At 41.7% G+C, this 16,901-nt stretch overlaps 1 protein-coding gene across 4 annotated transcripts in view; it reads right to left on the reverse strand.

The window, feature by feature from the left end:
- Positions 1 to 16,901, reverse strand: part of SLC4A4 (solute carrier family 4 member 4) — a 230,640-nt gene that overhangs the window by 206,275 nt on the left and 7,464 nt on the right. The window contains exon 1 of one of the 4 annotated variants that reach the window (XM_032186498.1): positions 15,330 to 15,450. The exons of 1 other annotated variant lie outside the window; for it this stretch is intronic. In XM_032186498.1, coding sequence (XP_032042389.1) covers positions 15,330 to 15,340 — 11 coding nt within the window. In that variant the 5' untranslated portion in view covers positions 15,341 to 15,450. Of the gene's footprint in view, positions 1 to 15,164; positions 15,184 to 15,329; positions 15,451 to 16,901 lie in introns of those variants that run through there. 2 more of the 4 variants (XM_032186494.1, XM_032186497.1) reach the window with 2 other exon arrangements.

The following is a 16,901-nucleotide window of genomic DNA, read 5'->3' on the forward strand; positions in this document are numbered from 1 at the left end:
TTGTCAAGAGCTCTAGTAAGGGCCTGTCACCATTCCTGCTCAGTCAGACACAGTTGACTTAAAGCAACCCTGAAGTGCAGAGTTAGACCTGCAGAGATTACTCAGAGGCCCCCACAGTCCCACCACAGCAGTGGATAAAACAGAAAGGAAACAACAGAGAGGAGAAAAAGCAGGGATATAATTAGCCCAAAATTAAGACTGCTGATGGAAGGAAGGGAAAAACAGCATTCAAAGAAACAGAAGAATGTCTACGCTCTAAGTCATAGCTTCTGCTTGCCTAAGGAGGGTACTTGTCCCAGCCCTTCAGAAACAACAAAATCCTGTATCTGTGAGAGGAATTACACCATCTAGATTGCTCTAGCAGCTTGTATTTATAGAAATGCGTTGTCCTCACCGCACTGGTTCTTGTATAACATTGCACACATTGCTTCCACCATCTCAGGTTACATGCAGGCAGTGCACTGAAGAAAATGACTGCCCGGCGAGCATGCGAACAGTGCTGCCATTTATTCCTCTCAGATCCTGCCTAGAGATGACAAGCTGCTTGCACAAGTGTTGTGTAGCAGGGGATGGCAGAGGCACCTAGTGGCTGGGGCACTCATCTGAGACACGGAGAATGTAGATTTTATTCCTGAGGATGCCACTGTCCTGCTGAAGCATCCTGAGCAATGCTGTGCTGTTGCACGTGGTCTGACTTGCCCTGTCCTTACAATCGGAATAAAGATCCTTGACTCCTTTTACAATGCACTTTGAGAACATCAGTAGAAATTCATTTATGTGCATTATTAGCAGAAAGGAAGTGCAGAAACTTGCCCCTCTCAGTTATTTTGCTACTGGGACCAGGTTTTCAGTCAGAGGCCCTGACATGGATTTCAGAAAAAACTGCTGACTTGCCCAGAAACGCTGGCAAAGTTTCATTAACTTCTCTATGCCTTAACTCCCATTGCACAAACACCAAGGATAACTGCCTTCTCTGAAGAGTCTGAGAATTAAGGAACACAAAAGAGCAAAGGCCCTGAAGTGAAGGGAGAGTATTCTCAGCCATGCATTTCAGCCATCCTGGAAGAAAAATAGGGCATATCCTCCTTAAAAGTACAGGTTCATTTTTCTGAAATATTTGAAGTTATACACCAATTTACAACTTCAAGGATTTCCTAAGGAACTCCTTAGGGACTTTTCCTGTTAACATTTTTTCCTCTCCTTGCTTTGTTTTTTTAAAATACTTGAATAGTCTGAGGCACTGAGTAGTAAACAAAATTAAAAACTTAAGTTTCTATTTGTTTTTCTAAGTCAGAAGCAAAAAGCGTAACATTTGTCAGCATATTATTGTCTCTACAGATTTTAAATAAGCTACAGAGCACAGCAGATAGACACAACTTGACACACCTAATGCATCAAGTTAAAAATAGCAAAACTCGGGTTTTGAAAACCTTTGAGCTTGCTTTCTCAAGAGGAGGAGGAAGGCACTGGTTCAAAGAAATCAGCTGTGCAGACACAAGGCTCTGGCTGCCAGGGAGGCAACAAATGTTTTATCATCATTTGTCAGACTATTATAGGAGAACCCGAGTAGGACTCACAGTCCTGTTGTGCCTTTGGTGGAAGAATCCCTGGCTTGAGGAGCTTATAGACAAATTAGGTCTCTAAAGGGAAGTGACAGGAAAGCAAAGAAAGACAAGGAGGAATAAAGCAACATGTCCTTTTTCATGTGTAGGAGCTTGACTGTTCCAAAAAGATCAGAGCCCCTAATTATTCTTCAGTCAGCACACTGGCCATCAGAGCACATGACAGAGCATCCAGTTCTTTTGCCTCTTGAGAGCTCTTACAAATTTCCGTCACTCTCCTGGGATCTCTATTTATCTTTTGCTGTTCACTCTTTTGGCACATGGCAAACCGAAATACAACGTGGTTTATCCAACAGCAGTGATAAATCTTAGGGGAAGAATTTTTATGTGCTTGTTTTTTTTGATAATGAGAATCACAGATAGAAGAGACACAGGAGACTTACAGCTCCCCAAATTGCAATACGTAACATACAAGACCTGCCTTTCACAGGATAACACCACTCATTCCTGTTGCTAAGACTACAGGTGGGGTGTAAGAGCACATGGTTTAAGCAGATAATTCTGTGAGACCTTTTGATGTAACAATTTTCTAAAGCCTATTTCACATTCAGGACATAGCAAGGTAGTTAGAAATAGTTCACACTCCTGCGCAACCAGAAATTTCATCAGAAATTCCTTCTTCAATAACTACTTTTCCAAGTTCCCAAATATCAGCAGAATATTTACAGGCCTTTCTATTCCAACACTTCTTTGCACATAGCTTTGCAGGAGGGCATTATGGCTTGAGGGCTGCATCTATAAGCTCACTACCACAGAGACCTGGGGCATTTTGCATTTCAGTTCCAAAACAGCACCAAACTCCAAAAATGTGTGCATCATCTACTGATCCATAGAGAAACTATTCAAACTAAATTTCCAAATCCTGAAAAAATTTCAACACAGCCAAATGCTGTTTAAACAACAATCAATCCCTATCAATCCCTCTCCATGGTTCAGTAAACCTTTGATTTATTTATTTATTTTCATATTGGAGAGCAATCAATCAATCAAGATTTGCTTTACTAAGCTAGTAGTACCTTCCCAATAGTGTCATCTACCCTCTCCCATCTGCCTTCCACCATTAAAGGACTTGATCACTGCTTGAATCACTTTCTGTTCTCATCTCCCAGCTGCTGGCATATAAGTGGGATAAAAAGGAAGCCTAAGCCCTGTTCTTCTCCCTGCAAGAAATTCCCTCTTTCTGATTTTGACAGCCTTATTGCAAAGGTAGGAGCAGAAAGAGCCTACTAGACTACGAAGGGTATCTGGTAAAAAAAAACAAAAAAAAAAAACAATTGTTAAATGGGCCTTAGAATTGGAGATGGAGGGGCAAGGGGGGAGAAGAACACAGCCATGAAGATAACCTGCAAGGAATGACCTTCCTTTTCAAGCCAATGTAAAATAATTCAATTATGAAAACTGCAGGCCCCTCCCTTCTTTTTCCCGATATCAGCGATTCTGCTTATTCAGTCCTCATCTCCAGGGAATGGATGGAAACTTTCAAGCTGGTCAGACAGAGATATTTCTTGAATTGACCCGCTCCTCATTATTAAGCAGGGCACATGTGATTTTGGAGGAAAAGCTGGACATGAACAACCTGCGTACCTCCTTGGTTGTTAACTAGTAGCCAGACCCCTGTCTTCTGGGCATACCATTCAGATACAATTCTTGTGGTGCTCTACATCCAAGTATTATTTTTTTCCATCTTCATTTTCTCTTCCCTTCCAACCAGATATACAAAGTTTCACTCTATCCATGCTGTTACATTTTTTCATATCCTTAAAATTATTGCTGGAGTTGCTGCAAGATCTACAAGTGATTATAATTAGCTCTGTACTATTTCTTCTCACACTTGTGCATGACTAATCAACAAAGACGCCACAACTCAAAACATGAGGGAACTTATGTGATGCAAAGACATAAGAAAGGCTTCTTCCTCTCCATGCTGACACCTAGTTGTCACATTTGTCGTCACTGGAATGCTGTAAAATGTCGCATGCCACAGATATCACCGGACAAAGTAGTCCAGCTTCTGAAAATAGGTTTCATTTTTCTAAATCCAGGGAACTTGACCACTGCTAACTTCAGTCCTGCTGTGCATTGTTAAAAGGTCACCAAAAACAAGAGCTCTAAAACAGACCCCCCAGTATCTTTTTTTGTTTTGCTATTTTCAGCTAGTCAACCGAAGAGTTTAGAGTACTCCCTCTTATTTGAGATTGAGTGGCAAGGCATTTTCAGTGGTGATTTAGTGGCTGCCTAGAAAATCCTCCCTCTTCTGTCAACCTGCCAGACTCTCCATTCGCTGACCCTGAGAACACAGTACAAAGCCAGGCTATTCACCACAGCACTTTCCCCAGTGTGGGATGGAGTAAGGTGCGTCTGGAAGAAGAATAGGCAGTTAGGCAACTAGGGAGTGCTGCTGCAGGCATGAGTGGTTTATCTCCTGTTTCATCTCTTGTGCTAAGGGAAGACAAGAATGGACATAATAAATCTGCATAAATACATGAAAGAAACAAACAGCTGGCAGGAATCTGGGCTGATCTGGGAAGACAACTCTGTTGTTACCTAGCTGCTCTGTCACAATGAAAAAAATCACATTAGCAAAAGCAGTCATGGCAAAGACAGTAGTCATCTTTTTAAGATGAAGAACCATCTAACTAATCAACAAAATTGTTTTTTTTTTCTTATTTTATTCTACATTTTTTAAACATGTGCCATAAATATTTTTGTAGGAAGGTGTCCTTAGGAAGCTGTCTAGACTACCCTGTATAGGAAGAAAGAGGAATCCTTCTAAGATACTGCAGGCCAAAAAAATTGTGGGTAGAGATTCCTACAAAAACTTTTGCTAGCATTTTAACCAGGATGCCTATTCCTTCCTACCTACGTGGCATCCTCTTTTTCTGCCAGCATCAAGGTTCTTAATCTACCTCTGTTTTGCTCACGCATTTTGATACTGTTCTTCAAATCAAGAGCCTCTCTTCCCGGTCTCTACCAATGCCACAATTACTTCCATCCCTTATCTATATACATTACTTGATCTCTTTGATGACTTGCGCAATGTTTATGTACCATTTGATCTTCTCGGATTGTATCATAGCAACAGACAACAATTTATGGTGAATACTGTGTGAACCCTCTCCAGCAGAACACATCTATGCGTCCTGCTGGTTTCTTGGGTAATGCTGTATTCTTTGGAACAATAAAGCTAAGTCAACAAGTTATCTTAATTTTACACTAAAATTAAAGCAGTTGAACATGATTTATTTTAAGTCCACTGGTTTTATTGAATACCAGGAAGCAGCAAGAACGCGCTACCACCATTGCAGCCCACGGCATTTCATCTATGACATTCCCGCAATACTGCTTGCAAATCTGAACAGTCGGAACAAAAACCTATATGACAACCACACACAATAAAATCTCAATGTGCTTACCACATTCGTTTGTCTAAACACATTTGTAAAAGAAAGTTCAAAAATCTTCAGATATGGATTCAGAAGTTTCTCTGAGTCTACATAACCTTTAGGAAAAATGTGTTTGTACAAAGACCCCCAGAGTACTCCAGGAAAACATAACTATTCTTTCCTGTCCCTAATTATTTTGATAAAAACGACACCACCCCCCATATGCAGCCCTCTCACAAAGACTGGTATTTATAAGACAAGCTACCTTCCACGTTGCTTTCCACAGATGTAAGGATAATACAAGCATCAAGACCTCTTGAACCCTTATACAAATTGCTGTTATGAATACAGCACAACTAACCCGAAATGCTAACAGAACTGTATAAGCATGAAAAGTGGCAGTTTAATATATAAATAAAACCAAAGGGAACTTAATATTGCTGGAGCAGGGCGAGTTGATTCTCACTTCTTAGTCACTTGGTGATGCCATGCTGTTCTACAACGGGAGGACTAAAATTGTCCTTAGAGCTCCCAACGATGATCCCATACTTTTCAGAGGATACTAATCTTACAGGTTCAAGAGTTGTAGGTATCTTCTCCCATATGCTTAATAGTCACCTGAACCTAATCAGACTATTGAAATGGAAAACAATTCTGGGCACCTCTTTGGAAGAGTTCTTTCTCATCCCCATCATCCTTCTGCATATCCATTTCCCACCTTGTGCTACCTAACAGTCAACTTACAAGAGAAGTAGGTTTCAGTCAAATGTGCGGAAGAAGTTCTCAAAATATCAAGCAAAAAGAGAAAGCAACTATTATAGTGCAACAGCCCTGCATTCTGTTGAGTCACTTTGAATATTTCTGGTGTCATCAGACAATGCCATAACTTTTAGGTGAGCCTTGTTAAACTCCTCGGGTAGCTAAATTTCCCCAAAGGTAGCTTTGATCACCAACCAAACACGGTATTTTCTTTTGCTGCTGAAGGTGCTGTGTCAGAAAATAGCACTCAACACAGCTCCCATGGACATAACACATCTTTCCTATATACAATGGTGTAACACTGGAGTGACAATCTATATAGAGGACTGCACTGCAGCTGTACAAATTCCTCCACTTAAGTCACAAGCTACTGTACTTTTCATAGCTGCTTACTGAGCTTTAGCCTGTCTCCCAGAATAGCCTGCATTCTCGTGGCAAGCAGAACAATTCAGGCATTTCTTACCAAAGCAGCCAGGAAGATATAATATTTAAGAAATGTTTAGCATCCACATTTATTTTGTGACCAAGCATTCCTGGAAGTCTTTAAACAGCCTGTCTTAGATCTGTATAGAGAAATGCCTAAAACTACAAAAGCATCCAGATCTTGCAGTTTTCTAACCTTTGTTGGTAAAATCCCTCATCTACTAAGTTGCATATTCCTGCTCACTTGGCAACTAAAACACATTCTCCATGATCCTTGCGAGAGTCTCTGCTTACAGAAATAGTCCCAGGATCTTTCCTGCAGGCTCTAGGACAGATTTCAAGGCTTGGCTTCATAATCCCATGTTCTCCCTTTTTTGGAAGGGACCACTTATATCTGCCTCTTCTTATTCACTTCTCTTCTGCCTATCCTGGACAAGCGTGGTCTGGCAGGAAAAGCTGACTATTCTATTCAGGCTTTAACCTTTCCCTATCTGCCTTTGTCTGGTGAGATCATTAAACTCCAGTACTACAGAAACACTCTCATCCACCATATCTTGTTTTCCGCAGTGCTCCGCTCACCTGTCCGGTCTTCTGATCTTGAACTCCTCTGTAAGAATACACTACCTCTCACTCTTGATCATTGGTCATCCCTATTCAATCACTCATCACCAACTAACAGTTATCACACATGCAGCACCAGACAAGGAAACTTTACAATGAAAAAGCAGCGATATGCAGCATCTGGTGCAGCATCTTTTCCAGGAACACCAGATCTACCCCCTTTCCTCTCCCAGTTAATAAATTAATGGTGACTTAATGGAGGAGACAGAAAGAGGAAAACAGTTTTCAGTCCTACTAGACTAACTTCTTTCACCTGTGTGGTCTTTAAAGCTTCTACCACCATTGTGCACACCGACTTTAAGTACTGCTTACAGGGTCTGTGATCAGATTGAAAACTCGGACAATCTGGGACATGAAAAAGTTGGCCTACTTTTTCTCTTTCAGCATCCTATCAGTAACATAAATATGATTTATCTGCAGTATAGGAAACAGAAAAAGGAAAATACAAGTTGCTCATTCGTTCCTGTTATGTCTCTTAAAGAAGTCCATATGGCTTTCCTCAGCCATATGGAATTGAATAGGTAACACACATTAAATATCTTGAGAAAGAAGACACATTTGCCTGCATCCACAGTTATGTTACCTCCCTCCGTTACCAGCTGCAAGACAGTAATTATGTTGTGGATCTTCTATAAAAAGAGACAATGGAAACAGCAGCAGCATAGAATGGACTCACCTCAGTTACAGAGCAGTGCCCAACTCATACAGGGTACCCCATATGGACACTGTACAGAGTACCAGTCACTGACCTCCAGCATTTATCACCTTGCTTTACAGCATGGTACTGCAGAAGGTGTAGTTGCAATGACCAAAAATGTGTCACAGTCACATAGTCCTGGCAATAACAACAGACAAGTGTCTATCAGTAACCTCAGGTTGTGTTCAGCTATCCTTCTGCTAAGGAAAGACTATCTTCATTAACACAAAAGAGTTTTATTGCACTTGTAAGTTGTGTCCCACCATGTTTGAATCCACTGAGGACAGAAGTAACAAAAATTTGTATAACAAATTTATGGCTGTACAGACATTTGTGTTAAAAACAAGTAAGTCAAAACAACCACCACCACCAGAATGTGAAATCAGATTTCTAAAATAAAGACCTTTCCCAGTTTATACATTATTGGTGCTTTGTTGCTTCCAACTGAAGTAATGATTTTGCAACAACAGCCTGTTAGTGCATCCGGATTTCCTGATGTTTAGTTTTTACTTGCTTGAAAAGCTCAAAGATTTCTAATATATATTATCTATACTTTGAATGGAAATGTAGTGTTCTCAATGCATTTTCAAAGCTTCTGCAAGTATTTTAAATATATAAATATCCTAAACCCAGGCACAGATCCATGTTTGATCCATTTAAAGTTTTTCAACTTGCTCTCTCTTCAGTGTAAGGCTATCAATGAAATCCTTGATTTCTTTTGTTTTCCTCAGGGTTGATTATCACGCAAAGCAAAAACACGCTGTTGACTGTTTACAAATAGTTTGTTATATTTCCGTGCCCATTGCATAATACTTTGTAATACACAGTATCAGTGCAAAATAATACTTTAAATCACCATGATTTACAATTTCATTCTTTGAGAGGTAACCAACTGCTGTCTAAAGCAATATATCCATAGATGTACTTGACCTCAGATTCAGTCCTACCAAGGACAAATAATCTCTCTAACCTAGGATGAGAGCAAGAAGGACAGTAACCAGAACTCTGGGGCTTAATCCCAACTTACCCCGCTACCCCAACACAATGGGGAAAGGGACAGGAACGTGCAAATAGGGTCAGGGTGAAACTGCTTTTCTTGGTAACAGTAGAATCTTAGATCAGGAACTTCACAACATCCCATTCCCCTTCTTACTAAAATCTCATGCCATCAACATGCAGCAGGGGAAGGAAAAGTAAGAACTGCTCTAGTGTATTAACTCCCTTTTACGGAAGAAGCCTTTGAGTCTCAGACCATGTAAATAAATACCTGCTTTTTATAAAAGAGCAAGGACCAGAAACAGGTTCTCTGACACATTCTGGAAATAAACACATTGGTTCTGCCACCCTTATCAGATGTACCTGATCTGAGTCTCAGCAGGGTTCACTGTTCTAAGCAAGCAACAGCATGACTCAGGATGGCAGAGCCATCATGACCTTTACTGTTATTACTGTTATCAAGGGCATCAAAGAAACACAGTTGCTTGGAAACTCAGCCTCTGGCTTCACTTTTCTACCAGAATGAGGATCCAGCTCTTCCTTTTAATTGCTTATTGTTGTAGGGATCAGCCCTTGCAAGGTGTTTTGTATGACAACTTTTACACAGGAATAGAGGCTGGAAGAAGACCAAAGATGAACCTTCTGAAAACACTGCTGTTAGTACTGCTAGCTAAGCCTGCACCCTCACAGTCTACAGTTGCAGAAACCTAAGAGCTGGAAAAACTTGCTCTGAATATGTCAGTGATCCTTCTTGCCACATAATGTAACACCTATCCTGAACACATGTAGTCATTCAAACAAATAAGCATAAGGAAACAAGATGAATTTTCTTCCCCACTCTATACAGGTAAAAATTTCTAGCACAGAAATGCAGTTCCGGGGCTAATGCTATGTGGGTTGCATCATCCCTCCCATTAAAAGACTTCACTCTGAAGTCCCAAAGCAACTCTTAGAAGAGACACAATTTCCAGGCAAGTAAGCAATTGCACATCTGATCACAAGGTCTTTCGGATACCCATTTTTCTACATTTTGAGAACAAACACCAACTGCATTCCAAACCTTCAGCTGGTTTAAATGAGACCCAGCAGGAATGCTGCACTTTTTGATAAACCACACTCCATTTGAAATCCCTCCAGGATGATCTGCCACTCTTGCAGAATGAAGAAAGGAGGCAAGGGCATTCCCAGCACAGCTCCAGAACTTCCAAACACATCAGAGGGAGGGAGAGACAGCTGTGACCCACACACCCACCACCAGGCAGCCGTCTGACCTCCCTGTTGCCCCCAGCAGGAGCAGGTTGCCCACAGGGCCTGGGCAGCTGCCCCAGGTGCCTCTGCCCTTCAGCACCACGGCCAGCGCTGGAGGCCGGCACCTGGGGGCGAAACCGGGCAGAGGCCAGGTCCTTCTGCCTGGCCCTTCAATGCAGGAAGCATCGACATGGAAGAGTCTGCTGGTAAGCCAGGCCTCCAACACCAAGAGAGTTAGCAACACCTCAGAGCCTCCTGTCTATTTCTGTAACAGCATCCCTGAGTTGTTTTCAGCCATTTACTTAGATGGGTTTTCAATTAGTTGCAGCTTAATGGTACTAAAGGATATATCAGAGGTTGACTTGGCTGAAAGAAGTCTACAGTATTTATTACAGATCCCAGGCCTCCTGTAAATACGTACCAACAGGCATCTCCATTTAATGACAAACATTGCCAAGATCCAGATGGAAAGAGTTTATAATTACCCCAAGTTAATAAATCAAAGTTACTGCATTAACTTATAGGCTTCTTTTGGTTTTAATGAGATTTTAGATTGTGCAATGAGGCCACTTTTCATACTGCCAAGTCTGGGAGATTATTTGCTAAAACCATAGTAAAGAAACTCACTAAATACCACTTCAGAAAGAGGTCATTCTTCAATGCAGTTGGCCATAAATTAACCAACACAATTACCAGGAAGTTCTAACAGTGTGCTGAGAACACTCTGCATGATGCTTACATCAACTTAGGCTTCTATTAAAATGCACGCCTCATTCTGAACAACTGTGCAGCTATGATGTCTTCATCACATAAGTACGTTCAAAGTCAGTTCTGAGCTAAATGAAAACCAGAAAGCAAAACTACCCTTCAGCATTCCAAGTCACTTTTGCAACTGTATTTTTTTTTATTATTTGTTTAAATGTTGCACTGTAACCTCAGATTAGAAAATACTGACTGCTGAAAAGCAACCTCCAGCACAGTGCTTCCATCCTACTGCTCATTTCCTGGAGAGCTCTCTAACTCCCTCAGTTATTAGCTATTCTTGTGGTCAAAGCTCAGCAAGCAAGCAGCAACTTTGGGCGGCAGAGTTTTCCTGTACACAGCTTACATTGCAGAGACGCCTTCATTAACCTCCCCAGCTACGCTCATAGGCACTCAGGCTTAACAGAGTTACATTCCTACCTACATCAGTTCTATTGATGTTTTACCCAGGTGTTTACTATCTTGGCCAGCATTTACCAAAGTAGAGAAATGCCTGTTTTGGGTAGACACTGGGTCTGGGGACACCTGCCTGGTGCCAATTCCTGTCCTGTGTGGCTGGCATCTCAGCCCTTTCCTACTCAGGATCAGCATGCCATTTGTCTGGGCATCAGCTCTTCCCAAGCCAGCTGTCAGGGGCTCTTCCCACCCACAAAGCAGATTGCTTTGCTGCTGGGATGACTGTCTAATGACAGGCACTCGTGTTTGGCAAGCTGTTGGAATCCCACAACCGAACTATAATAAGCACAGGGCATGACTCAACTTGAAATGCTCTCTACTTTTTAACTGGCATTGTGCCATAACCCATATGTGATCAAGAATTAAAAAAAAAAAAAAATAAAAAGTGACCCACATCCTCTTTCAATTCCTTCCTTCACCAGCAGCACCTCACCCACACAGCAACCCAAGTGGCTTTGGGAACCATATGGTGCGGACAAACAGATGCTCCCTGCTGCTGGGACAGCAAGATAGAAACGTGCGCCAGGTCACCAGTGAATCATGATGCACTCTGGCTGAGAAGGGAAGAGGAGTGGGGCAAGCAGAGCAGGTTTATCTTCTTCGGGTTATCCTCCACGCACCAAGTTCAAAATTAACTAAATGAGAGACAACTTCCTATTCGGTCAATAGATGCTACAGTGAGCTCACCGCTAATATTCAAGCCCACCCTAATGTGGGATCAGCATTTCTGCTTCACTGAGTGCAATCTCTATTATCAGCTGCCACTCTGAACACACCACATACATCAAACTTGCTCCTACTGCAACTTTAAGGCATTCTCTCATATTTAAATGCTGACTTCACCTACAAGGTCACAGAAGACTTAGTGAAAAGAAAGCAGTAGCTGTAGTTTCTCATTTGAGAAATCAAAACTAGTTGCTGCTTGTGCCAACAAGCATTCCTCTCGAAGAGGGGTAAAGGCATGTTCGGTCCAAACAACACCAAGCAGACAAAGTAGCTGGAAGCACACTGTGACAAGCACAAGGAGAGTAACACCTCACACCATCTAAGCATTTAGTTTCAGCTACATTCTCAGCCCTCCGGCTATCACTAGCACCTAAAAACTTTCTTAAACCTTTGCACAGGCACAAAACAGGGAAAGCTTTGAGTAATGAGAGTTCAGAAATTGTCATTAAAAATGTCATGGCTGTGAGCTGAAGAGGCAGAGTTAGCCCTTCCCTGAATGCCAGGGGGGAAAACAGCCACAAATGACATCCTCAACAGCTTTTGCTGAGACAACAAAGCACTGGAAGCATGACTGCATTTGAAACACTATCTCAGGCAATGAGCTAGCCCTGAATTCATGAAGTAAACACTTAACCCTCTGTATTCTCAGCTTTCACACTTTCACTCTTTGGATTTAGGTCATTCGCAAATAGTTGGCCCAAAATGATGGATTTTAAAAAGTAAATAAATAAAAGAAAATTCAAAAGAACAGGTGGCAAGGCAGCCCTTAAAACAATTCATTCTGCTGCTTGATTTTCACAACCCAGATGTCTCTGGGTTCCGTATCCTAAAACTTTGCAGAAAGCAGTGACAAAACATTTGTGTCTGTATGTATGCATATATATATATGCATACTTTTTTTTAATTACAGCAACTATTAAAAATGAAGAAACCATTCCTTTTCTGAAGTGTCACATAGCTCATTAAAATTGGAGTTTGGAAGCAGTCCACTTCCAATCTCTTCCTCTGAAGAAATTCCATGCCTTAAACAGTATGCCATAAACTTTACTTCTCCTTCTAACCTCCTAACGAGACAGATAACTCTCAATAGCCTCATTTTAAGCAGATGGTAAAAGACAGATGCTAAAACATTAAGTGGCATGTCTGAGCTCTAGAAAGTCCTGTGGTAAAGTCTAGTGACACACTTGATAGCTGCCCTGCCCTCTTCTTTCTTTTTTTTTTTTTAAACAGCATAAGGTTTCCAACAACTGTCTTCCCCTTCTCCACTGCTACAAAGGGGACAAAAAAAATAATCTCAGGTTGTGCACCTGCAAGCAATGGTATTCAATACCACCAAACATTTTTAGAACAAAAATGTCTCAGTGAACATCTTTGTCACAGCACAAGAGCAAACTAAGTTTGGGATACTTCTTGCACAGAAGCACTTTCCTCCAGGACAATGCTCCAAACCATCAGCTAGATCAGGATTTAATTCCATGATCTCACTTTGAACCCTGACTGCTTGCAATCACTGTTCCTAATACCATTTGGATCAGCAGATCTGAGGCTCAAACTTTGCAATTCTGCTCCTCCAAGGCAACAACTACAATGAAGTTAGACCAATCAAGTTTTCACAAAGCCAAGTGCCACGTTCTTCTGAAATGCTTCTGTTTCTGCCTTATTAACTATGTGAACTGTACAGACATGTAACTTTGATTTTAAAGTTATTCCTATTCACCTCTGGAAAAGTCTGTGAGCAGACTCCCTCACACTTTCTCATGCATGTTCTCCGGGATAAATGGCCTTCCCAAAACAACTTCTGACCTCTTCATTTTTAACTCCTCATTGGTCTTCTGATTTTCAGGTGAGCAATTTACTCAAAAAAATACATACAACTCAAAAGCATCTGTTTAGACCAAATCCTTACCCACCTACTGCCTTAGAGGCTTGGAGTTTTCATCCAAACTGGTGGTGTTGATTTTTTGTTTGCCAATCTTTCCATAGTTTTATGAATCTGACTTCCCAGATGCTCCTGACTAACCAGGCAACTTTAACTTTCCCTTCTTGTTCAGGTGACATTAATTGCTTGTAAAATGCTATCATTACTACCATGCTTGTCAGTGTTGAATCCAAGATCATCACCATATAACAAGACAGGTTTTCTAGCGGAATTCCTTAACGTTTTAAGTCATTTCTCTGAAGTACCAGGGTTTTTATGCTGGCCAGCCACAAGACAACAGCACCACCCAGTGGCCCATTCTTCAGGCAGCGTTTTGAAGAACTATGGATTATGAGGTTTAAGATTTCTCAGAAATAAAAAGGTACCTGAACTCCCTCTGTTTCAGTTGTGCAGGTGATTTCTCAGACAAAGTGGAACTTGATTCTAAAAGTAGCAACCCCTAGCAGGACAGATCCCTAACAGGACAGATAACCACAAACAGTGGCCATTTCTGAAATCTTATGAATCCCTTGTTTTCAGACAGCATCAGTTTTGCTTGCCACAGTATATTATATGCCCTTGTATATTTTCCTGTGGTTTACACATTCAAAACATTATTTAATACAGTCATTCTAGGGAAAAGCTCTTATATCTAAGAATGGAATGGTTCCTCAGTGAACTTAATAAAACAAGAGACATTCCCTTTAGTTATCTGAGCCAAAGGACGATGAGAAGAGAAGCGTGGCCGAAAAAAGGGGGCAGGAGGAAAGAGTGTCAAGCTGAGGCAGGGGAGGTTTAGGCTGGACATCAGAAGGAGATTATCCACTGAGAGGGTGATCACACACTGGAACAGGCTCCCCAGTGAAGTAGTCACTGCACCAAGCCTGTCTGAATTTAGGAAGCAATTGGACTGTGCACTTAGTCACGTGGTCTAAACTTTTGGGTAGACCTGTGTGGTGCTAGGAGTTGGACTTGATGATCCTTATGGGTCCCTTCCAACTCTATTCTATGATTCTATGAGAGAATAGAGAGGAGAGGAGAAAGGAGGGAAAAATACCATAAATGGCAGTTCCGTGAAAAGGAGGAATAAACACTGTACACCCTTGTTATGAAAAGAACTGGCATGATCTCATCTCAAAAGGGATTTAGGTGCTTAACTGACTCTGCAGTCAATTTAAAAACTCAGAATTCCTGAGTCTGTGAAGGTAAGTTCAGATTTAATAATAAAATGCTCTTTTACCTAGAAAAGACTATTTTAAAAGTCAACTGTAATTAAATGCTGACAGGTCTTTGAACTTAAGCCTTTTGTAACAGTAGCACGGACACAGTGTCCCATTGTTAAGACTACATTTCAAACCCTGAAGGGACCAGAGGTCCTTCTGTGGCGTTACTCAGGCATGGCACAACCCGAAATTCTTATGCTACTTTCCTTCAGAGTCACAGGGCTACAGAGATTCTTCCCTCGGGACTTTTTCCCCACCAGGCTGCAACCCAGGGCACACTTGCTCAGCCCACAGGCACTGTCCCAAACATACCGGAGGATGTCTGTTTACCTTAACACTAGAGAACCAGTCTGTTTTTCCTCTCTTCCCGTCACATAACCACAAGATGGATGTGTCCCGCCAAAAAAATTAAGTTGTGTGTATAGCTGAAGCATATAATGGTTACAGGTTGGTCAGAAACCAATGACCACAACCATAGCTGTGGACTTCCTTTACCTCAGATGCATTTCTGCTCTTTCCACGTATAACTGGAGTAAGTCACCTTGAAGCTTTACAGCAGCATACACTGGAGGATTGCAAGAGTCTCAGACATTGCCAGCCATACCAGGAGCTGTACAGGTGCCTAGGACAAATAAAAGAGATTATTTATCTTGTGCTCAGAGGCCCAGGGCCAAACCACAGCAAAACAGGACTGAGTTGCCAGGTGAAAGAGTCAGCAGCCCAGATGATCCAGGCCTCAGCTTAATACTCTTCTCAATTAGCTGTGCAGGCCTTGGAAGGTGAATTCCCACCAGGACACCGGACCAGCTTAACACAGTGCAACAAGCAGCTTTTTTCTCTCTGTGGCCAAGGCAAGCAACTGTGGGACTTAAGGAAGGCAGTCAGACTGTTACTGTATCACAAGCACTGGGCTTCTCCCACCTTTCTTTGCCTATACAGCAAATGTCTCCTCTTTCTTCAAAAGTAGGAAAGAAGCAAGGGCATCTCAAAGAAATAGATGAAATCAGGTGATCTGTGCTGCTATAACTTCCCAAGTAACTGGGGCTATTGTGGCAGTCATTAATGCATCAGATTAACCAGTCTGTTCCTAAGGCACACACACTGGAAAAGGGGAAAAATAAACATCAGCACACAAGTCCTAGGGCTCAGTAGCCAATTAGTAGAGAGGAAGAAAAATGAAGGAAAGAAAGAAAAAAACACTACATACGCACTAGGAAACTGTAACCTGCAGCCATAGATAGGTAATCTGGGAGCAAGGACAATCTTCAGAAGGATCAGTATGCGAATGATTTTCAGTAGTTAGTCTCCTTCCACCTCAAGTGCACTGACAGCCCTTCCATCTCTCCAAGACCACAGGGAACACGAGCTTCCATCCCATCACCCATCTCTAGTAGCCTCTTCGTACAAACAGCATTTTTCTGTAGGGCTCATTTTGCTGGGTGTGTCAGATGTTAGCTTAAGGAGCAAATACCAGCCAAAACCAGGAGTGATCTACTGGCTCAGAGTTAGTGCTGGTCTTCCACATCTCACTGCCTTAGTCAAACTCTCGTTTCAAAGCTGAAATTCTCTACTCCTGCCTGCAACACACAACACCTGGTGAAGGCTGCCTGGTAAGCTCCAGCTACCTTGCATCCTTTCTTTCCTTTTTTTTTTTTTTTTTTTTTTGTTTTGTTTTGTTTTGTTCTATGCCTGAAGCTTTACAGCATACATAGAGGGTAAAAAGGGGATGTGAGCATATAGCCATTAATCCAGTGTCCTTTCTGAACCAAAAAAAGTGCCACATGCCATTGTAGCTCAGCACAGATGACAAATGGAAAGTGTATGGCAGTACTACCATGGCAACTAAGGGCAAACACTCCAACAAGAAAAATAAAAAAAATAAAAAAACACACACAGAAGATTGATATCTTAAGTTAGGATTGGTTCTGGTTTACAGGAATACGCAGATCCAGCCTCCTTAGCTTTGAGCAGCTCAGCTCCAAAGCTTGCCAATCTATTCACATAGCAAGTGAATGGAGAAATTCATAGCCCACGCAGAAGGGCCAGGTAGTTGCAAAGGGCCCAAGG

The sequence above is a fragment of the Aythya fuligula genome, chromosome 4, assembly GCF_009819795.1.
Source record: "Aythya fuligula isolate bAytFul2 chromosome 4, bAytFul2.pri, whole genome shotgun sequence".
In the NCBI taxonomy this organism is placed as follows: domain Eukaryota; kingdom Metazoa; phylum Chordata; class Aves; order Anseriformes; family Anatidae; genus Aythya; species Aythya fuligula.